Here is a 22941-nt window from a genome sequence, read left to right as displayed (position 1 = left end):
AGACTCCAGTGTGGGTCTGTAAAAAATACTTAAAGGAAAGATTGATTTGGAGACATCAAGGTTGTGGTAGTTGAGTCTGACGTAAGACCAGGTCCAAAACGAGGCCAGACAAAAGAAAGACCTAATCCAGATCAAAATGTGAAATAGTGAAGACGTAAAAGGGCAATAAACAAAAGAATTTTGCTGAAATTATTTTGCACGCTTGGGCGAAAACAAAGGAGGACCATGTGGTAAAAACCTTTCAGTACTTTCTATCTTTTTAGATTGTTTAAATGTGAACAACCAGTGGTGTTTGAGACCAAGACAAGGCTGATCATGATAGATGCGGGTTCCTGAGAAGTTCAAAAGTGGATTTGAGACCAGAGTGATGTTCTATAGCCCTGAGAAACTCCATACTTTATCATAAAATGCATACATGCATTCAATACACACGTACATAGTAAGTAACACCATGTCAAAAGAATAGAGTCCAAAACAAAGCTGCTTTGCCTTCTGGTTCTAATTACCTATGACATGACCTTTCCATCCATTCTTATATCCATCCATTCACTGCTTCACTGCCTTGTGGCCCAGTCCTGCCTATATCCCTCTTCACCCCTCTAAAAGAGGACACATATGCAGCGCGTGATTAACTCCTTAGCACAGAGTTTCCACTGTTTCTCCCCATGAAAGGAGCTCTTGTCCCCCATCCTGAAGGAACCAAATGAACAGTCCCCTGGTTCCCTCGGGCTCTTTGAAGAGCTGCTGTGACCGAACGACTCTGCAGGACTCCCGCCTCTTCCCCGAGACTCAGCAGCCCAGAGTCACAGGAAAGGGTCAAATATCAATCAGCATTCACATGAATCTCTTTAGAGAATACAATTGGAGATTTATGTGGTTATTACTCAATACATACTTTTTAACCTCACTGTTGTTCTAGTTGAGTGTAGACTAGAATAAGATGCTGGCAAGAAGCTGAGGAGAGGACGTGCCCCCATGAGAAATAATAGGATGTCCATGAATTAGAATCTGATAACTATAAATCGATTAAATGAGGACTGATTTTTAAGTTTTGGTTTCACTATAGCTACATGTATTGCTTTCTTTATTCCAGAGAAGTAAATGAGGAAACACCAATTTAATGACCATACACAAAAGGAAATCGAAGTTGCTAAAAACAAACCACAAAAGACAAAATATACCTTACAGTTGGTAAATGTTTTGCAGCTTTTTAGGCCCTTCTTTACAAAAATGCACTGCAAGCCTATAAAAACAGGAAAGGGCCAGTCAAATAAAAATTGCCACTTCATAATTACACAATGTTATGGTTTTACGTATATGCAACTGTTTCAACAGTGGTATCATATCAAGTATTGTACAATCCTTTCTGTGAGTTATCTTTTATGGGAGGCAATAACAACAACTGGAGGGAACAAGAAGGTTACAGATTTCCTGTGCAGCTATTAATGCCATATAATTACACTCTGCGTCATGCAGTTAAGTGTTACAGAAACAATAACATCAACAGAGAACAATTACAATGCCAATGTAAACTTTACAGGAGGAAAGTACTCATACTGCAGGTTCGCTTCAGAGCCCAAAATAAGCAACATATCAAAAAAAAGCAAATACAACATGAAAGCCAGTTCATTGACATCAAGAAAAACAGAACTAAAGAGGTCATATAAGCACAGCTTACAAAGATAATAAAAAGTACACAATGTATACAAGTAGAAAATGCTGAAAAAATAACCAAAGAACCTTGTTGTACCTTGAAAAAAACACCAAGAATTTTCAATATAGCTGTCCACCAATAACTGGAATAAAACTTTTTCCTCTTGACAAGCGTGAAACTAAATCAGTCCAGTTTAGGTATCTTTGGTTCCACTTTTTTTGGTTTGTTCATTTAAGATAACAGTTAAAATTAAAATTGGCAAAGATATGTAGGCAAACATAGCTTCTTTTGCTTAAACCGATCCACAGTTGAGGCATATTTAAACACTGGAGGCATGGTACCATTTAGTCTTACAGAGTCTTAAACCCTAAAACAATGCAATAAAAGCAGCTTGTTACTTCAGCATAAATCTATGAGAGAATCCTTAAGGGACAAAACATCTCTGATACAAGGTTTTTTTTTTAAACAATACCCTGATGGCATAAACAAATTATTGTGAAATGAGAATAACTCACATGGTGATATTGGCCTAGTTTCTTTATGTAACTGAAAGAGTCTTCTCTCTTTCAGACATGGCAGTCTTCCTCAAAATATGTTTGCCAGAGAAGGTAATGGCCTAATCATGTTCACTGATCTGTAGAGAATGCCACTAACAGCCATTACATCAACAAAAACTATCTATTGCATATGATTTACAGGGAGTGTGATTGTCCTGCAGTATGTTTTTTTAAACATAGCATTGGCAAACTGCAGATGTTGCTGCATTACAGAGAAAGTAAGGGAGTTTAAAGTGATTTATAAGCATGCCATAAAGTGAGGACATAGGATAGCTTGGGATTTCATTTTTGGTTTAGTGGTTTAGCTGACTGAATAAAACCTACAGTAAGAGCACATTCTGGTGATTTGGTGTTAGCAGAAGTATGAAAGAGGTTTAAAACAGCCCTTTTGGAACAAAGATCAAAGACCTTGTTTGGGCTTCAACAAACCATATCTGACAGAGTTGGAGAAAAGGGAGCTAAGTGTTTAAATCCAAAAATATAATATTTCTGTATGGAGGAGCTATACAGAAATAAGTGAGGAATTAAAGGTGACTCACAAGCGCAGAAAACAGCTAAGTCCTTAATGTAGCATAACTTCTATACTTTGGAGTGTCAAATTTATTTGATTAAAGAAAAACTTTCCTAATAACATGGTATATCAACCTGAAACTTTTCCTGGTAGCAAAAAAGAGGACAAAAGTAAAAATCTGTGTGCTTCTTTTGCTGGAGATTTTTGTTTGTTCTAAAGCTTAAGGTATAGAACTGTATTTGTGCATGTTCGTCCATTGAAATGTGAAAAACCCCAAAACAAAATAGCTTGCAATCCTCAGAGGATTTAATTTTTAGTACCTTCAGTACTTGTGGAAAGCGTACACAAAAATATCTTTTTCCAGAAACCTGTATAGCAAATTACAGTTATGAAACCTAAAAAGCAATCCATATATAAATATAGTGGTGGACATACTGCAGAATAGAGATGAATGAACTATGGATTATGTCTGTGCGCCACTGTTCTCACAGTTGTGTCCGGCTTAGCCACAGGTTGTGGTGTGAGACTGATACATAGTTGTTACGCAAAAAATGATTCTTGAAGTGTAATACAATGGTATAGAGGTCATTATAATACAACTCACCAATACAACTCAAGTGCACCCTCGGTTTAAAAGCATTTCTCACTCTTGACTGGTCCTGGAGTTACAGCACACTCAAAGAAAAATGTTTAAATTCCTTGATTGAAAAGCTATGTGCTTCACCTTCCAACAAATCCATTTTAGTCTCTTTGGAATCCATCACAAACTTCAGCAATTTGTCTTATAAAAACACTTATTTCACCATCTGTGGTGGCATAATGGCTGTCTTTTGCTGGGGTGTTTTAATTTCCGAGGTATCCAAAGTACCCTCCTTGCCTTTCTTCCTTGGTGGCTTTTTTATGGGAGTCTTCTTTGGTGTAGGATCCAACTTTGGGTCCCCTGCCCTTGAGCCGTTCAAGTCCTGCTTCTCCGGGCTCTTCATGTCAGGGGTCCCGAGGTCGGTGGTGACGGGCGCCACCATCTTCTGGAGGCTGCTTGAGGTGGGCAGCAGGGGCTTGGTGGAGCCCTGCTGGTTCAAGCCAGTGGAGGGGGCCCTCTTGGCTTTCTGTGGAGGTGTGGGCTTCTCCCGGTTTCCCTTGGGTGTTGATAGACCATTGGTCTTTGTCAGGCCTGTCCCCTCGTTCCTGTTAATGCTTTGGGTTTTCTCTTTGAGCTGAGCAGCCAGGAGTGTGGCAGCCTCAGAGTTCATATGAGGATGGATGACCTTGGGGCTCTTGGGCGGCTCCTTGGGGGTCTCCTTTGGACTGTCGGCACTCTTCTTCTCAGATGAGGAGCTATGGAAGTTGCTAATCTTCTTGAGGGCATTCTGAACCACACCATTAATGTGCTCCATATGACTGGGACTGCTGTGCTCATCCCCAGACTTCTTGCCTCGCAGAGGTTTGTGCTTGCTGGGGGAGCCATTGACGTCTGCCTCCTTACCCTCCTGTTTCTTCTGCTGCTCACGGCTTTTCTCCTTCATTTTCTGCCGCTCCTCACTCTTGGCTGATCCATCGCTGGAGCTCCTCTTTTTCTCCTTTGGAACTGCAAGTACTTTTATTCCCCCCTGCCCCTGCTGATCTGGCTGGGAAGACCCTGTAGTATTTCCATGGATCCATGACACTTTGGGCTTAGTGGATGGGTCTGGTGGGCGTGGTTTGGGCTTGCCAGGTGAAGGTGGTGGCTTTCCATTGCGCTTGGGCTCTGGGGTAGGAGTGCTATCCCCATCCTTGCCGCTGCTTTCATCCTCCTTGGACTGCTTGGAGAGGCGGGCAATGCGGGCATAAAGGGCTGCAGTCGTGGACTCAGAGCCACTGGTGGAGCCTTCACTGTCGGACGACTTCAGCAGGGGCTGCTCGCTGCCTTCTTGTTTTGTGATGCTGGTGTCTTTGAGGGAGGTGTACTCCCCTGCATCGTCATCATTAGGGACAGCTTCTGGCTTCTCTGTTGCTGGGCTGGGACAGCGTTTTTCCTTATTTTCGTTCACAGATTCTGTGGATCATTGGCACATCAACAGGTATTAGTCAAGGTTCAAAATTAAGTTACAACAAAATCCTTTTCTGACAAACCATTTTAACAGATCAGACACTATGAATATTCATGCAAAAAAATCTCATTATTCCTCTTACAAATGAAAAGTTGAATTCATAAAGAATAAACAAATCGTTGCTTTATTCACTTGGGAATTTTGCTAATACCGCCATACTTGGTCTGGTATGACCAATATCCTATGGTGGTTTTTATGTTAGCTAATGTTAGCCAACTTGAGATACAGTAGATATTGCTTGTGTCACTGGCATTACTGATTTGGTTTGCTGACCTGATGATTCTCTACTTGTGCTATTATTACACTGTGTTTTAGCATTTAAGCTATTATCTCATAATTACCACATTTGGCCACAGTGGCCACTGTTCAGCAAAAGTTGATTTGCTGAACAACTTTAGCAGACATTATTGGAAACTTGTGCTGGCCCACAGGTATTATGAAACATTTACAAAAACATGTACTGATGCTGCTATAAATCTTGTTTTTTTGTGGAGTATTTTTCTTATTTGAATTTTTGAATTAAGGATATAGGGTGTCATATATTATACAGACTGTAAAGCCTTTTGACAATCAATCAAAATTTCTCCAATAAAATAAAATATAAAGTAGAAAACAGACTACATAGCTAAAAGTAGCAGCATGACATTATTTTCATCTGTAAGGGGACATTTTTTTCATTTTCACAAACCTTTGACAAATTTCAAGATGCACTCTTTAATTTGAAATTAGTCCTGAATTCAAACAAGACTAAAACTATGCAATTCTCCAGAGCCAGAGATATTGCAGACAATAGTTAGCATACTACCACCCTGAATGGACACAACATTGAGAGGGTCTTAGAGTATAAATATCTTGTTATCTGGCTGGATCAAAAACTTTGTTTTGACACACTTCTCAGCAAGCTACAACAAAAAAGGGATATTTGTACAGAAATGTAGGATGACCACCACTCCACCTGGCTAAATCTTTGTAATGTGGTGGAAACATCAACATCATGAATAGATTTTTCACTTTAGTCAAAGTGAAATACTGAAAAATAGATCTAAGTGAGCAGTAGTGAAATACTGCATAGATCTAAGTGTGCGGAAATCTTTTATCATATTTGTACAGAAACAAAGCTAATTTTCCTATGTTCAGTAGGAAGCGGATAATCAAGGCTGTCTTCTTGTCTGTTTTGGATTATGGTGATGTTATCTATAGACACGCCTCTGCCTCCACTCTTAAACCGCTTGATTCAGTTTATCACTCTGCCCTAAGACACATTACAGTGACAGTTATTCCACACATCATTGCTTCTTGTATTAAATGACAACTTGCCATCATATGTTACTCCTTCATTAAATCAGTCCTATTGTCACTATTCATTTCATTCAAGTGATTAGCTAATGCCTTAGGTCCTGTGCACAAACACTGAATTTGCCTTTAGTTTCTGTGCTGCACACAGAAACTGTTGTTGTTTGTTTTCTCATTGGGTGTTTTTTTTTCTTTATGTTTATTTTATTCTGTGCTCTCTGTAACATTGTAAATGAAGGTTCTGTTGTTTGTTTGTTTGTTTTCTCAATATTGTTTTTAGGTGTATTTTACTCTGTACTCTAAGCAACATTGTAAATGTAGGTATACCCTCAATGTTCCCTGAGAACTAAATACGTCAAGGTTGAAATTTTTTTATTCCCACCAGAAACACACAGGCACACAGGTTATTCAAAGACTGATTTCTGTTCTACGTCATTTTTGTAATTTGTGTACACATACTTGAGAGCTGGAGCATGGAGCAGCTCCAATACAATAGATATTATCAGCACAACTCTAATTCAAAAACCTTCTCATGATGTTTACAGTAATTATTTTGTGCTCAAGGCTTTTTTTTAACTCACAATCAATTGTTTCAAAGTCCTTGAACCATTCATGGGGGGAACTAAACTCTGAGAGACTACTTGAAGTCAGTCAATCAAACAGACAAAAAAAAATCCCCTAAAACAAAACCTGACTTGCACTGTCTGATTTCCAGAATAGAAACTGGTGAAAAGGGTGTTTTCCACCAAACTTCAAGGAGTTAGTCACAGTTTGGATTTGTGCCATATGCTGACTTGACCATTCCATTTCCTGTTTATACTCTCCTTGTTCTCATAGAGAAACCTGGACCTAGATGGCACAAGATAGCAGCCAACTATCTCTGTAATGAGATTTACAGAAGTGGGTGAGTCACTGCACAGTCACACATGGGATCTTGACTTCTTTGGAAACGTATGAATATCAGCAAGCGTGTCTGTGTGTTAATGCTCCTACATGCCAATTTACGGATTTTTTGTGCGTCATTCAAGATAACTAAACAGTTTATTTATTCTTACGATGACTCACCTTCATGGGGCACACAGTAAACTGGCCCCTCATCTCCGCTCTCAAAGGAAGAGAAAGACTCCTGGGATGACCATGAGGAGGGGGAGGGCTGCTCAGCCACTGAGGGGGGCTCGATGAAGCTGCAGTTGAAGGTGTTCTCCGGGTCGTGGTGGGCTACTGAGAACAGAAAACAAACGCAGAAGCCAAAAGGTCAGTTGGAGGGTATTATACCATGTTACAAGAACAACAGTCTGTTCTCACTCACTCTCACAACTGCAGCAGAGTTGTAGAAAGTGTTGGTTTAAGTGAGTCTGTGGACAAAATTAGGTTTTATTGAATTTACTTGTGAGTTAAGAAAGGCCCCAACATTATGGGCTTTTCAAAGTGAATATTGATATTTTTATATATAAGCTTTTCAGCATTTTTATATTTTGACACCAAAAACCTAAAGAAATTCACTTTTTCATTCAGATCTATATTTGAGACTAAAGTTCTCAATTTGCCAACAAGAGGACTTAATGGGTTTCTTTTTGGTCCATCACCAGATCTCTGTTGACCCCAACCATTCTGATTGTACAGGAAAGGCAGGGTTGCATTTGTCCTTTAAATAAGGTATAAATAAATAATGTGAACACAGAGCCCAATAGACAAAAAAAGCACCCTACACAATATTGAAGAGTTATTGTGTTATTGTGTTATTGTGAATTATTATTGTGTACCTGTAGACATTACCACATAAAGCCACTAAGGTACAGATATAAATTTGCTAGATCATCAATTTATGAATTAATAAATAATTGAGGTTATGTGAGCTCTTATGTACTGTTATTTTCTTGATCTATGAGATGCTAAAGTAAAGATTCATAATCAATTAAATGAAGCATAGCGTTAGTTCAGGTGGAACACTGAAGTGGTGCTAGTATTGGCTGATTGGCATCAGCTACATATGAAATTTACAATCTTTGGCTCATTCACAGCTGTGTGACTAGTAACATCCAATCATATTTATGCAGGTGTACATTGTGGACATTATAATCTGTCGCTTAATCACTGTTATTCTGCTGCTACGCTCATGCCAACATCGTTTCCTGCCGCTGCTCCCTCCACCACTCCAACTTCCTTGTAATGTTGATTAGTAGTAATAGCAGAATCCTTGTTCATATTCTTTGAATCTCACTCAGATTCTTTGAGAGCACCATCAAAGAGCAGAGTTTTTTGCCAAATCTAACTCTAACCATTTGCTATAAATCGTTAAATCCTTGATGTAAGTGTCTCTGACTGTAATTGAAATGAAAGTAAAAAGGAAAGTAAAATTTAATAGTTTTCTTCAGAAGGATTATTCAGTATTTAAGGAATGTAACCATATTTGCTTTTTTTCTGAGAGATGATGAGAGGATCGATATCAATCTCATATCTGTGAGACTGACTACAGAGCTGGAATAGCCTGATATATGGACTGGAAACAAGGAGAAACAACTCGCCTGGCTCTATTTGAAGTTAAAAAAATATTCCCACCAAAACTTCTAAAGCACACCAACTAACATGTTGTATCTCGTTCTCCTGTTCTAGTCTTTCCCAGTGTTTAGGTGTTGAGCAACACCTTTCACAAATAATTTTCAATTGAATCCTATCCCTCAATGATATGTAGGTCAAGTCATGTTTCTCTCTCGCTGTCATCGTCTCTCCATCTTCCTTCCTCCCTTTTTGCTGACCCCTCAGTCTGTGAGGACAGCTGTGGTTTCTGAGGGATGGTTGTGCTTGATCTTCCCATCTGGCGTGAACAGTGCAGTTTTGGCCTAAACTGTACTGGGCGTTAACTCGACATGACCGACCACATCAGATGCCCCTGCTTACACGCCCGATGACACATGGGTCCATCCGTTTGTTTAGTCCTCAGATAAACCCTTCATGGAAGGAATCCTCCAACTGTGCCAGGACCCTGGCCAGGAACAAATCTTTGCTCCTTAGCTGTTGTTGTTTGACTGTAATAAAAAAGATGAGCTACTTAAAGAGATCTGCGGCCGGTGTTTGTTGACTTCGTGGTGTTTAGAAGCAGCATCTGATAAAAAACAGCACCGACTTTGTATTTCAGCAGTAATATTTGCCACTCAGATTTTATATAGATTTGTTTATATTTTCAATGCATCTCCGCTTGTTTTTGATATGCATGCACTACTGATGCATATAACTTGAGAATATAATATTAGTTTAGAAGTTCCCCTCACCCTAAAGTGTAAACTAAACATGTCTGGTTTATTTTTCATCATAAGCAGATCTAATGTTTATTCCCTTGCTTCCCGTGTCCATCCCTCTGCCTCATACCATGACTTTCTGAAGTGCCTTTTTTTTTTGCTTTCAACTTCCAGCATTTTCTCAAACAACAACCAGATTTAGTCGCAGCAGAAATTTTGTGTGTGCTGACATGTTTGTACAAAGTGATTTTCAAGGACCCAGATTTGTTTGATTTGTTTTTCCATGCTGACTTTTATCTAGTTTTCCAAATTATAGATTTTAACTGTTACTTACTACCTATTGAACCAATAACTCAGACGGAACATCTGTTTAACTGTCTTGCTAGCATGCTAAGAAATAAGATGCAGATTAATCTTTACTGTAACAATGATCTCTTCTTAAAAAGATTTTCTTACATTTACCCAAAACAAGTAATCTAAACCTCTGAGCAACAGATGTCTTTGTGTGTTACTTCTAGGGCAGATAATGTAAACACAGAGGCAAAATGTCTACAGTAAGCAAGTTCAGATGTGTGTAAAAAAATAGCAGAACCAAAAACACACACATAGGTATGTGTAGTACAGTAAGTGTTTGACCATTGTGACTACATGACATGAAGTCATGCACCAGTGTATTTATAGCAAATTGACATATAGATGTTAAATTAAAGTTTTACGACACAATGCAAATGATTCAAAAGTCTAACATGGTTTAACTATTCTAGTTGGATGTGAAACTGTGAAAAGGAATTCAGCTTTGTGTTGATATGGTAGATTAATAACAAAATACTATATACAGAACCCAGTAAAATGCTTGATCCCTATAGTGAAGGGATCTGTTGGCTCTGTTATGCTGTGGGGGGCATTTTGCTGGCATTGTTTGTGTCCACATGGCCCCTTAGAGGGAAGGGTCACTGCAAATCAATACAAAGTTGTTCTGAGTGATCACCTTTATCCTATGATGCAACATTTCTATCCTGTTGGGAGTGGTCTCTCCCAGGATGACAATGCCCCGGTCACCAGATCTCAACCCAATTGAACACCTATGGAAGATTTTGGACTGACGTGTTAGACAGCGCTTTCCACTACCATTGTCAAAACACCAAATGAGGGAATACCTTTTGGAAGAATGGTGTTCATCCCTCCAGTAGAGTTCAGAGACTTTTAGAATCAATGCTAAGGTGCATTGAAGCTGTTCTGGCAGCATGTGGTGGCCCAACACTTAACTAAGACACTGTATGTTGGTTTTTGCTTTAATTTCTCACCCTTCTGTATATGTATGTATATGAACAGGGTCCTTACTGTGTAGCAGCACACAGATAGGCAGAGACTCAGAGGTACTGAGGAATGTGAAACAGCTAACCAATGCAAAGACTTCAGTTATGTTAGTCAACAGGCTAACACATGGGCATTTTGCGACATAACTTCTGTGCAGTAATGAACAACTGCTGCCCTTGAAAGCTGCTCTTTCCAGACTACGGGTCTAGAGGGGCAGATAGTTCCGCAGAATGGACGCCACTGTGATCCCTCCCTATATGGAGGCCAAAGCACAACAGGGCATTATTGACATGTCCCAGCTGCAGAGCTCTACCACCACAGTTGCTCAGTGGGGGGACACATTTACAGACCTGGGGCAGTGGTAGTCTAGAGGCTAGAAAACTGGGCTGGGACAAGAAAACTGCTAGTTCAAATGCCTTGCCCAACCGTGGAAAAATGGGCATAGAATGGGAATGTTACTCGCTAATAATAATAAGAATCAATATGTTTCAGCCTGAAATAGCCTTTGCAAGGGTTACAGTATTGCATACAGAATCTAAAACAAATACAGCATAAAGTGACATTTAGTATGGTCACTGCAGAGTCTAACAACCAATCACTGATCATATTTATTAACAAATACACAAAGAATTTACTGATAAAGACTACTGCAACATTGCACACATTGGTTCACACTATTAAAACCCGAACAGCTTTATTTTGCGTGCACTTGAGAGTTACTTTAGGGTGTGAGAATGCTTTCTGCCCATTTTATTAGTCAACTAACAACTGCATGAATGTGAAACAGAATGTTGTTGGAAACACATCTGCAATCCAAGCCAACTTTTCCCTGGATAAACAAAGATGAAAAAAGCAGGTGGTGCTGCTCTCAGCACTCATCCATGGCGAAGCATTTGGACACAGAGGATGCAAGGAATGCTGGACACACTTGAATCTGTAGGGTGTGGAGTAAATATGCTTAGAATGGAATGCCAAACTACAAACACAGCCTTAGTTTTGCCAAGAGGGGAATAGGTGACAGAGTGTTCCTGTAGCTACTTCTCTGAGGCTAAGTATGCTAACAGAGGAGTAAATGTTGTCTTCCTCTCCTACTTCCCCCCCTTTCCGTTTTCATTCTGTCTTGCCACATCTGTTGCCACTGACCCTGGTGTGGATAAATCACAGTTCTGACACGGGCTGGGGTAAATTTGACCACTTCCTGTTTCCAGCCCCATCGGGCCCCCTCTGGAATGTGTGTGTGCAGGACTCTGTAGCCCCAGTCAGAGTTAGAGTTTCTAAATGTTGGCAGACCATGCTTCTGTGGGTAGCCCAACAGAAAGCAAACTAGCAAAAATTTGGATAGGACAAACCAGGAAGGACAAGAGAGACTTCGACCAGTTGTAATAATTGACTGGGTATTGAGATCTGTTCTTAAATTTGATTGGTGTGTGGTAGTCTTATTTGTTTTGACAATATATGGCTAGAAATCTTGATTGTAAAAGCCTAAACATTTATTTCTTTGCTTGCAGTGTAAAAAGCCTCCAGTATCTTTATGTACAAGTATGAAATAGATTATTCATTTCAAAAGGAATTTGAATAAGGCAATTCTGCTTTTTATGCCTCTGGCTTGTGGCTTCACATGGTAAATTCAAGCTCTTCACAAACAAGCATATTCATGTCCAACACTGTGATGACAAAGGCAACTCTGTCCCTGTGTTGTATGTTGAACTAGGGCATAATGGAGACAGATTCTAGCTTAAATAATCAGCTGGATAACTGAGGAAGCACATGCTGCTCAGACATGCAAAAGAAACCAGGTCATCATGTTTTAACTCCTTCCACACCACACTGACTTCAACAACCCCTTTTAAAAGCATCAGATTAGAATGTATCACAAGGATACTTAAGCCCAGCATAGTTAGAAAGCACTGCATCGCTTTGAATAGAGAGAGTTTTTTTTAACCAATCAATAAATCATTCTATCTATAAATGTATGAACAAGTTCCTAGAGCCCAAGCTCATGGTTTATTTGGTCCGACCAACAGACCAAATATATTTAATTTAAAATGTCATAAAGTGGACAAAAGCAGCATCTTCACATTTGAGAAACTCGAACCAGGGAATGTTTGGCATTTGTTCTTGATAAATGGGTTTTTAACAATAAATCAATGAAGTAAATTGCTGTATATTAATTTTATGTCAGCTGATTAATTGACTGATTGTTTTAACATTACGGCAAATGTCATCCCTATTTTCTGTCTATGTATTTAGCTAAACATTATTAATCTCCTAGTTTGACAAGTAAATTAAAATATGAAGCCCGATTAATACAATTAGGCTCCTATAGGTTTGTGGGTCTGTACAGAATTACAGAAAAATACTACTATTGTGGTCTAAATGCAGCACATGACAAAACATTTACCTCTGCAATTGACGGTATTGTCACAGTTGAAGATTAATCATGTTATAGTGATATAGAACAACAAATAGGGGCAAGAGAACTACCTGCTTATACAAAAAAATGATCGCTGCCTGCTTATACAAAAGATTGAGGTAATTAAGCGTGTATATTTAAACTGACCCTGAACAAAAACAACCAAGTTTAACCGCTTATCGAGGTTTAAAAGATCAGCATATCTCCACTGCCTACTATAAAAAAGACCGGGGTCACAGACAGATCTGTCACATACCACAAGACCTCCACATGGAGCAAGAGAGCTGCAGCGTCCACCCAAACAGTGCGGCCTTTGATAACGCGTCACTCAGCACCACCCGGGCCCCCCAACAACCACTGGCCTTCTTTTAATAACACAGTCTCCTCCTCAGCCCAAGAAAAATTGTCTTGGGGAAGAAGACGATGGAAACGAGTAAAGAAAATGGGACGAAAAAAAGCCCCAGTTTAGGGTTGTAATAATATGAACACATGGCATTTGAGGGTGCCAAGAATAATAAGGGGCTCTAAAACCAGTGCATTCCTTTCAAATGAAACCCCATACTCGCCTGGCAGCCACCATACACTTTTCAACCCTATTCATCATCTAAAAAGCAGACTAAGGTAGCACCAAAGGAAAATGCTCACTCTGACTGCCATTCATTGCTGTCATAGTCTCTGGTGTTAGGCTAAAGAAATTTAAAAGCACTGATAGCCACTGCAACCACAGTTTTCATAGTCTCTAACATCCAAATTGTGAATCAAAAATCTTCATGACCTGTGCTTGTTACACTACGGCTAATATTGAAGCTAAGAATGATGCGACTTTAGCAGTCTGTATTATACAAGCACCAGAGAGTACAATTACATAAAACATAGCAGCTTCTGGCAGCGCTGCGGTGGGATATGAGAAGGAGTTTTAGGGCTTACCGACTACTTTGGGCAGTTTCTGTCGCCTCAGTGGAATACGGGGAAGTTTAGTGCTGATTCGGCTGAATCGTCCACACAGGATCCGCTTGGCTTTTTTGCTGTTGGTAGAGTTGTCTTGGTTAGGATTGAAAAGGGATGACGCCATGGAAATCCAAATGAATCATTCAAAAGAGGCATATTAAATTTGGCCCTTAGCCTCTTTTGAGGGCTCAGGGGCTACTCACATTGCTACTCACACTGTAATGTCAATGTATAAAAGTATTTAGAATACAATTTATATGCATTTATTCATTTAACAACCTGGCACCTATGAGAGAAAGAAAAAAACAAAACATTTTCCCCTGTTTTCATAACCAGGGCAAGCCCTCCTACTACAAAACTGAGCCCCCATCACACACTGCTACGGTGAAGACACCTATCTGTCACTCACTTGTGGTCGTCCTTGTGTCGACAGAGGCAGCAGCAGCACAGCAGCGAGAGGAGGACAATCAGTAAAAAGGAGACCAGGGTTCCAGCCGCGATCACACCCATCCGTTGGTTGGGCTCTGAAAAACGAGATGCAGGGAATTCTGGGTGTGCCACACTGGCGCAGCGAAGAGAGTTTCACAAAATCTCTCTCTCTGTCATCACTAACACTAAAGACCTTGGCATACAGTAAAATATTATGATGGACTATGTCACTGCATTCAAATGACTTAAATAGCTGGTTTAGATCACTGTATGTAATCTTTATTAATGTGATAATGAAGATAAATCATGGTGTTGCATTAATGATTGATTTTCAATAGCGGCTTGACATGTGATGCATCTCTGAGGAAATGCATCAGGGTGAAATTCACTATTAATTTTATCTCCCTCAAGACATGTGACCACTTACACTTTCACTTCTGATTTCCTGCAAACAACTTCCTCCCATCCTTCCTTCACTACACACCCCTCATCATAACTCATCAATGATTTATTAGCACCCCTCCCTCTTCATGTGGGATACACCCCAAAGATAATAAGTGCTGTATTGCATAAGTATGGACGGCATTAGCACTTGCAAGGACAGATGCCACCAGAAGAGAAGCAAACCATCAGTTAAAGGCTAAATGGTGGTGTCCCTCGGGTCTTTACACTGTCACATAAGTCTGAGATGGATTGTTGGGCAGTCTGGGTGTGGCGTGTTGTCATTTCTCTGTGCTCACAGCTGGATAAAGGATGGAAAATGGTTTGGGAGGGGGGTAAGGTAAAAGTGACAAGGTCTTATGATATCACTATCCCGCCTGCCTCCGCCCATAATGTCCACAGGCCAAAATCTCTACTACCTTTGACTCCTATAAAACAATATTCTTCCTGCCTGCCTCCATCAAACCGTCCACTTTTTCCTCTGCTTTCTGTCTCCTTTCCAAGTTCTCTTTTTCTCTTCCCTTTTCTCTATCCCTTTCTTTATTTTTTCTTCCTTCCTCTCTTGCTCTCTCTTTTTCTTTCTCTCTCTCTCTCTCTCCCCCTCTTCCTCTCTCTCTGGCTGGACAGGAACAGAGCCAACAAACACAGCCATAAAAAGGACACCGGTCTGGGTCTGGAAACTCTATCAAGGCCTCGCTACGTTAACTCTCCCACTACACACACTGACCTGAATAGATGTGTTTGTTGGTACTCAGTGTGTACAGCCAACTATTAGACATTTAATACACAGGCAGCACTAGTTGCTTCTGGCATTTTCGACAAACAGCTTGGAGGGTTATAATTCTTTCTGTATGTGCATCACGAGAACAACATTTTTGTCTCAGTAAAGGTACATTATTTAGAAAAACACTGGTTTCTGACTCACTGCTGTTTGCTGAAAACCCTTTAAAAAAAACATCATAACCACAAAGCATGTGGTTGCTCTTAAAAATATTTTCTTACGGAGATAGCAGGCACCAGACACAGGATCACAGTTCTTGTCATGGCAAGAGCAGGTTTTGTTGCAGTTAACTCCGTATTGCCCAGGTTGACAGGTCATATTGCAGCTTGAGTAGAGAAAGGAGAGACAAAAACAACATTTGTTTAATATTCATTCCAAGTGACAGATGCATAAACTGGGACATAGTTCTCCATACGTCTTTGTTCCAAGTAAATTTTTTCCTGTGATAGAAGTTTTTTTTTTTTTTTTTCACTTGTAGGAATTCTATACTCCAGGATGTTGCTGTAAAATGTGCCTCAAAACACAAGCATGCTCCTTCAATTCCCAAGATATATATACGTGTGTGACAAATGTAATATGAGAGCCATCAAGCTTTTTCACTGTGTACAGTAAAGTTGCAGAGGGCATAAACACAGGTTTTTCTTGGGTATGAGGTGTCTTATGACTTACTAGGTTCCATAAAATCCCGGGTCACACAGGCACTCTCCGGTGACAACATGACAGATGCCGTTGTAACAGTGACTGCAGTTGTTCTCACAGTTTTCACCATACGTGCCGTTAGGGCAGCGTACCTCGCACCTATCGCACAGAGAAGGAATGCAATGATTACAGTCATTATCAAGCTTAGCGGTAGGAGTCATAGACATTATCACAGTGCAGAAAATGGTATTACAGCAGCTACTAGTTAAAGTCACTGCCATTATGTTTTTAATGTTGGACACGATAAAGCACCATGTGAGAAAAGGGCTGACTGAACAACAAAATATAAACAAAACAGCATGTTTTTTTTTCGTCTAACATTCTTCTTTTAACATTTCCAGGTTGTATTGCGTATGTTTTCTTACCTGTCCCCAATCCAGCCAGGGTTACAATGTGAGCACTTGCCATGAATGGGGTCGCAGTGGTGACCGTCTTTACAGGTGGGACACACTTCCTGGCAGTTTTCACCAAAGAAGCCTTTGGAGCAGAGCTGATCACACCGTGTCCCATTCCAGCCTCTGTCGCAGGTGATGCAGCGTCCTTCTGTCACCTTGCAGGGCTGCTGGCCCTTGCAGTGCCCACACCTGGGATCAGTCAAGGAGCAGAGGAAAAATAGCTTCATTTATCTTGTTTACACAGAAATTCCTCCATCTCATTTAAGTGTACTAAAACGATTAAGGATCTGAAACGTGATGTGAGGCATCTGAATGCTTTGATTTGTTGCTCTAATCATCATTGAAGGGGAGATAAACAACACTGAAGTCTAACTGTGTGCTTTTTGGTTTATAGCAACTGAATCGTGTGAGAACGACACAGTCCACGGAAGGTAAAGCACTTAACCTGAATTGCTTTTACATGTTGCCTGATGATGATGGGATAATGTGAATACCAATTCCCATATCTCACTTTATTATTGTTCCATTAAGTAACCTATTCAGATATTTTAAGGGTTATCAGCTGCAGCATATATCAAATCTTATTTCCTATCAAAACCACAAAACCACACCATAATATGGATCAGACAGGGGAACTGAACATTAGGCATCTGTAAAACTGCATGTTTCCTGTGTTTCTGAAATGGTACATTTGCTCTCTGCCAAGATATTTCCCCCACCTGTTCCTGCAGTTTTGACCATAGAACCCGGCAGGACATGGTTCCCTGCAAAACTTCCCACGGTACCCTGGTGTGCAAGTACACGAGCCGTCCGCCTGGTTGCACTTGCCGTGGATGCACTGGCAGTATCGTTCACACCTTGGGCCCCACAGCCTCTCCCGGCACTGGCAGCGTCCCGTGAACTGGTCACATGGTGAATTGTTACAGTTACACTGGATTGCACAGTTCCTGCCCGTCCAGCCGGGGTTGCACTGGCAACGTCCTGTCATCGCATCGCACACCGAGTTGATGCTGCAGTAGCAGTTGTTGTTGCACTGGGGACCCCAGGCGCCAGGGTGGCATGTGCATTTGCCAGTCTCTTGGTCACATTTGCCCTTTTGGCATAAGCATGCATTCTCGCAGTTAGGTCCCCAGCGATTGTGATTACAGGTACACTCGCCTGTCAAGTCATCGCACTGGCCATTGGGGTAACAATTACATTTACCCTTGCAGTCAGGACCCCAGAACTGGGCAGGGCATTCTGTTAAAAGACAGTGCAGTAATCAGGAAATAAGCAGAATTTCTTCTGACTTGTCAAATATCCTTGAAAAGATACATTTTGACGCTCTCAATGCAAGCTAGAAATTGGTATTTACAAGGTGAAATATTTTTTCTTCGTTTGACCTTTTAAACAAACAAAAAGTCAAAAAATTGGTAGAAATGCCAGAAAAATAATTAAAAGTCCCTTACTAGTGTCACAGCTAGCTCCAAAGTATCCATGACGACAGCGGCATTCATTTGGCCTGACACACACCTCATTTTCCTTGCAGGTGAAGTTGCCTTCACAGAGAGCTTGGGTGAACAAGAATAGGGTACATTATTCAACTGGCTTGTACAATATGTAATATGACATGTATTGATAAATGTTAGCACTCTGTATGGTACATACGTGTCGGGCATTCATCCCCTAGCTGCCCCCATCCGCTGCAGCACACTGATCCTGATGATCTGGAAAAGAAATTATGAGATTGAAAATGAGAGGGGAAAGATGAAGCACCTAGCTAAAACATAGTAAAACAAACACATATCAAAGCTGCAGTATCCACACCCAACTCATGGCTCTTTGATCTCACAGTTTTCACTGATGTGGCTGATGCCCAACACTGCAAACGTATGCAGGGCATTGTAACTATGGTACATATGTTTAACAGATGATTGTATAATTATCTGAATGTGGGGCATTCACATCCAACTGTATATTGTACATACATTCAAAAGCTCTCATCTCCTGAATTTGCTCAGGTTATCAGCTTCTTTAGCCTTTCCTAGCCTTTGCGGAAAGACGGGAAGAATGTGAATATTCAGAGACAACATTTTGCAGCCAAGTTTTAAGCCTGTCAGGAAAGGACGGATGCGTCTCCTCTCCCTCCCACGCCTGTGACCTCTGTGGGGCCCCTGCAACACGTCAGCTTCCCCTAAAATGTTTGAAGATGGCAGTTTGCATTCAGTCAATGAGCAGGGAGCAACGTTGTTTTTTATCCTGCCAAAATAGGCGCGTGGTAGAGATCACTTGTCTAACCTCTGTATGCTTTCACTTTTTATGAAAGGAGAATGATTTAGAAACAAGTCTTTACCACTTTATGTACATAATACAGCACTGGATTTAACTTTTTGCAACTGTGCTACCTCAACTTTTTACAAAATCCATGTATGGCGTTGACCCTTGCTGACCTTCAAGACATAGCCAATCCATGTCAGCACTCAGGAACAAAGATTACATTCACTGTTTTGTGGAATTAAATCGGTGTTTAGAAGTATAGCTGCACTCGTGTTTGCTTTCCATTATTGCATAAGGAATGTACCAGCTACCTTTGCCAAGGACATCAATAGCTGCTCTTTCACTTATTCAAAAACACATTTTTCTGCATCAATGCTGAAAACATCACATGACTAACAGCTTTCCCAGACCTTTTTTTTTTTTTTTTTTTTTAAAGAATTCTTGATGCTAGAAAACAATGAGTGTTGATGGCATCATCAAACATTTTAGTTTCCATTCCACCAAGATTCAGCCGTTGATTTTGTAATCCAAGGACGCATATAGCAAATGCTGACTAGCGATGATAAATGCTGATCTACTTCCTTCTATTCATATGATTCAAGACAGAAAAAAATAAGAACATAATGGGTACAAGTAAGTGGTGAGTGGAGAGTGCACTGCAATGACTGTTAGATACTGAAAGAAGGGCAAAATGTCAAACTTGTAGAGCAGTGAAGGCCAGCACTATATATATATCACAATGACAACTTTTAAAGGCACTAAAATTAGCAACTTTTTTGGTAAATGATGCATATTTTGTTGCCCACCAAAGCAAAGTAGGAATCTATGAGACAACAAACAACATCAACTCTGAAAAGCAGTTTTTGATTGTTTTACATTTGAAAAAATGCCAAGTATGGCTTGGCTGTAATCTGTACTGTAATCTATAAAAACTGTTACTACACATTTTTACTTTTTATTCTCATCTGTCCCAAACTCTGCAAGTGAAGTCAAATGTGTTCCATTAAATAAGAAATACTTAAACATACTATGAACACATTATTCCTTGTCATACAGCTTTTTATAGCATATTGGAGAATAAGGCACAGACTTTGCTGTCTACCACAATTTCAAAATTCTTCGACATCAGTCCAACAACTGTGGATGCTGCACTCAGCAATTGTGGACACGGATGTTTTTCTTTTACACTTGTAACCAGAGATCCACAGCTATAATCCTGGAGTCATTAAAAAGCTTGTTGGATCTTCACCTTTGAAAGTTGCCTGGTTATGTGGATTCTAGGAATACACTTTTCACAGTATTAGGCTTTACTCTGAAGTACGTAATCATAACCAAGTTCCTCAAACCACTCAAACAGTTTTCCAAAACTTCCCCATATTGAATTTTAAGTACATTATCAACCCCAGCGTGTTATGGTGCCACGAATGCTGTGAAGGTCAATGAGAGCGCCCCCTACGGTGCAACGCAAACACTGCGTGTTCCAGATGTACACATCTGTATAGCTACTTTCTTCAATGGACTCCTCCTCCTGCTACGGTGGACAGGGAACATGTTATACGCAGAAAAAGTGGTCAAAGTTAAATTACAAAATGGGGAATTATAGTGTTACTACGATTTCTTGATAAAAGCATAAAAGCAAAGTTTAAAGAATGAAGATAATGGTGGATTTCAAATAGTTAAAGCGACTCTTTCACTTTAGTGAGAACCGTTATTCGTGCATATGACCACTTGGATCACACTGGATCGCACACACTGCAAAAAACTGCAATTTTATAAAGTTGTTACTGTCTCGTGCTCGTTTTTTAACCCCACGTTCTTAAAGAAAATAAAAAAATGCTTGAGGAATGTGATTATACAACTTGTTTTCAGTGCTATCTGCAACTCTGACTGGATTATTTGAAACAAGGGAGAATGAGGGAAAAAACGTCACAAGGAAAAGAAACAAGCTGATTTGCATTAACAACCAGCGGGATAACTCTTTTTTTCTTTTGCAATGATGCTTACCCAGATGCCTTGCATACATTTCTGCCTTTAGGATTGAGTTCTTGGCTGACACAGGAGCAAAAAAACAGACAAACCACCGCAACAACAGCAAAAGAGTTCTTCACTTCCATTGTACAAGCAGCAGCATCCTTCTAGACGCCTTTTGTACTCCACATTTCCCTTCTCCAAAAGTAAAGATGATGAGTTTCACTGGATTTTAAACACTCCGATTTCTTTCACGCTCATAATCCAGATGAGTTTGCTGTAAGAAATTCAAATCCTTGTCCAAAAGAGGTTTTTAAAAAGTCCTACGCCATCGATAAAACTCAGCAGCGCAAAAAAGTGACCTGCGACAACAATCCCAGAGAAAAGTCATAAAACCCACTCTTGCAAATCACAGTAATCTTGATAAACGCCGTTCTCATGCATTGCGCCGTTAATTCCACAAACATTTCTAAAAGAGGCCATTACGCAAAGATGGGTCCAGACTCATAATGACATTAAAACAACTTTTGCCCATGTAATGTCCTCAGAGCGTCTAGAAACGTGTCAATTGACAATAATCTTGACCAAAAATAAAAGTGAATGATTTCTCCTTTGCTTTTTCCTCTCTGATGAGAAGTGCTTAATCCGTAACTTTTGTCCTCTCTTGCGCTCCCAGGAGTGGCAGGAGGGAAATTCCTGATTTGTTACTCTATCTTTGGCTGTGTGCGCCATGCGTGCGCCACCAAATTTGCATAGGCCTGTGTGCAGAAGGGTCTGCTTTTGTGTCGTTGGATAAAAAAAAAAAAACAACCTATAACTTATTGCCTAATTTGGCATTTAAACAAACTAAAAGTGTATTGTATGCGATTTCGGTGAAAAAGGATTGTTATATTTTATATAATGAAAAATATCACCGTTGTCATTGTTCTCATAAACCCTACCAGTAGTTGCATATTTTAAGCATCAGTCAATCATCTTGAACTAGATTTAAAATAACAGATATGTAGATCAACACAAACTTGGCGATGTGGTAATCGATTTAATTTAGTTTTAGTTTTTAATTGACGGATGAGAAGAATGTGTGTGTGTATGTGTGAGTGTGTGTGTCTTTGTGTGGGGGTGGAGGGGGCAGCAGTTCAATAACTACATGTGAGACAATGGCTCCCCCATCTGTTAACACGGACGAAGGGATACTGGCATATGGCACCCCCTGAGCTAAATACTGAATGCCATTGCCTGCCTGTGCATAGTTGCACAATCATGCGCCTGGGGTCTGGAGGGTTTCTCACAGGAGCACCGTTGATCTCTTTAAAAGAGTTCAGGTCCCCAAGTTATTCATTACCCTTCTACAAAATGTTATGACATGTTTGTAATTTTACTCTACTGGCATAATCACTATGTCAACATTAGTAACAGGACACACAATTTGCAGATTTATTGACTTTTATAAATGGCTTAACATTATACAACTGCTCTTTTATAATACTGTCTAATATTGTTATGGTAATTCATATGGTCAAAAATGTGTGTAATTACAATAAAAATGTTCCAAGGGTAATTTGTGAGTCTTACTCAAATTTAAATTAGACCTACTTGAATATTAGTCAAACATATGATAATTTGTGTTGCAAATTATGCTTAAAGATAGTACTCTTTATTTCTTATTTTAGTCACCATGTCAATTTTATCAACCAATCCTTCTCCATTTTAGCATTGTGCAAAGTAGTGAGGTATTTTCCTTGTAAGAAAAGTTTCTGAAATGTTACTGATTGTGTCATAACAATCAGGGGTGTGGTGTAAGAGGTATTTAGGTTATTTAAGTAAAAGCAGCAATGCCTTAAGGGTAAACTACTCAATAACAAGTAAAAGAACAAAGTTTTACTCAAGTGTGCCAGCAAACTGAAGTTCCTGTTTCACAGAATACGGCTTTTCCACTTTTCTGTTAAGAAACTTCTC

General features: G+C 40.0%; 1 protein-coding gene across 1 annotated transcript; it reads right to left on the bottom strand.

The window, feature by feature from the left end:
• Window positions 1-1041: 1041 nt before the first annotated feature.
• Window positions 1042-22714, bottom strand: scarf2 (scavenger receptor class F, member 2). Its single transcript, XM_044330191.1, has 11 exons — window positions 21022-22714; window positions 18409-18467; window positions 18210-18311; window positions 17481-18000; window positions 16732-16950; window positions 16337-16465; window positions 15889-15992; window positions 14426-14540; window positions 13996-14093; window positions 7168-7323; window positions 1042-4754 (listed from the first exon to the last, which is right to left on the bottom strand). Exons 1-11 carry the CDS (start codon window positions 21129-21131, stop codon window positions 3517-3519), a joined length of 2850 nt encoding a protein of 949 aa, XP_044186126.1. The 5' UTR covers window positions 21132-22714; the 3' UTR covers window positions 1042-3516.
• Between the last annotated feature and the right edge of the window lie 227 nt (window positions 22715-22941).

Source organism: Thunnus albacares, chromosome 2 (assembly GCF_914725855.1).
Source record: "Thunnus albacares chromosome 2, fThuAlb1.1, whole genome shotgun sequence".
Lineage (NCBI taxonomy): Eukaryota > Metazoa > Chordata > Actinopteri > Scombriformes > Scombridae > Thunnus > Thunnus albacares.
This window is presented reverse-complemented; position numbering and strand designations above follow the sequence as displayed.

Excerpts from the sequence above, each read along its gene's own strand:
- scarf2 (XM_044330191.1), bottom strand. The coding sequence starts at position 21,131 with ATGGAAGTGAAGAACTCTTTTGCTGTTGTTGCGGTGGTTTGTCTGTTT. Across the intron at positions 18,001-18,209 it reads TGGAGCTAGCTGTGACACTA|AATGCCCTGCCCAGTTCTGG; the intron begins GTAAGGGACTTT and ends GTCTTTTAACAG. Across the intron at positions 16,466-16,731 it reads CCTGGCTGGATTGGGGACAG|GTGCGAGGTACGCTGCCCTA; the intron begins GTAAGAAAACAT and ends TCTGTGCGATAG.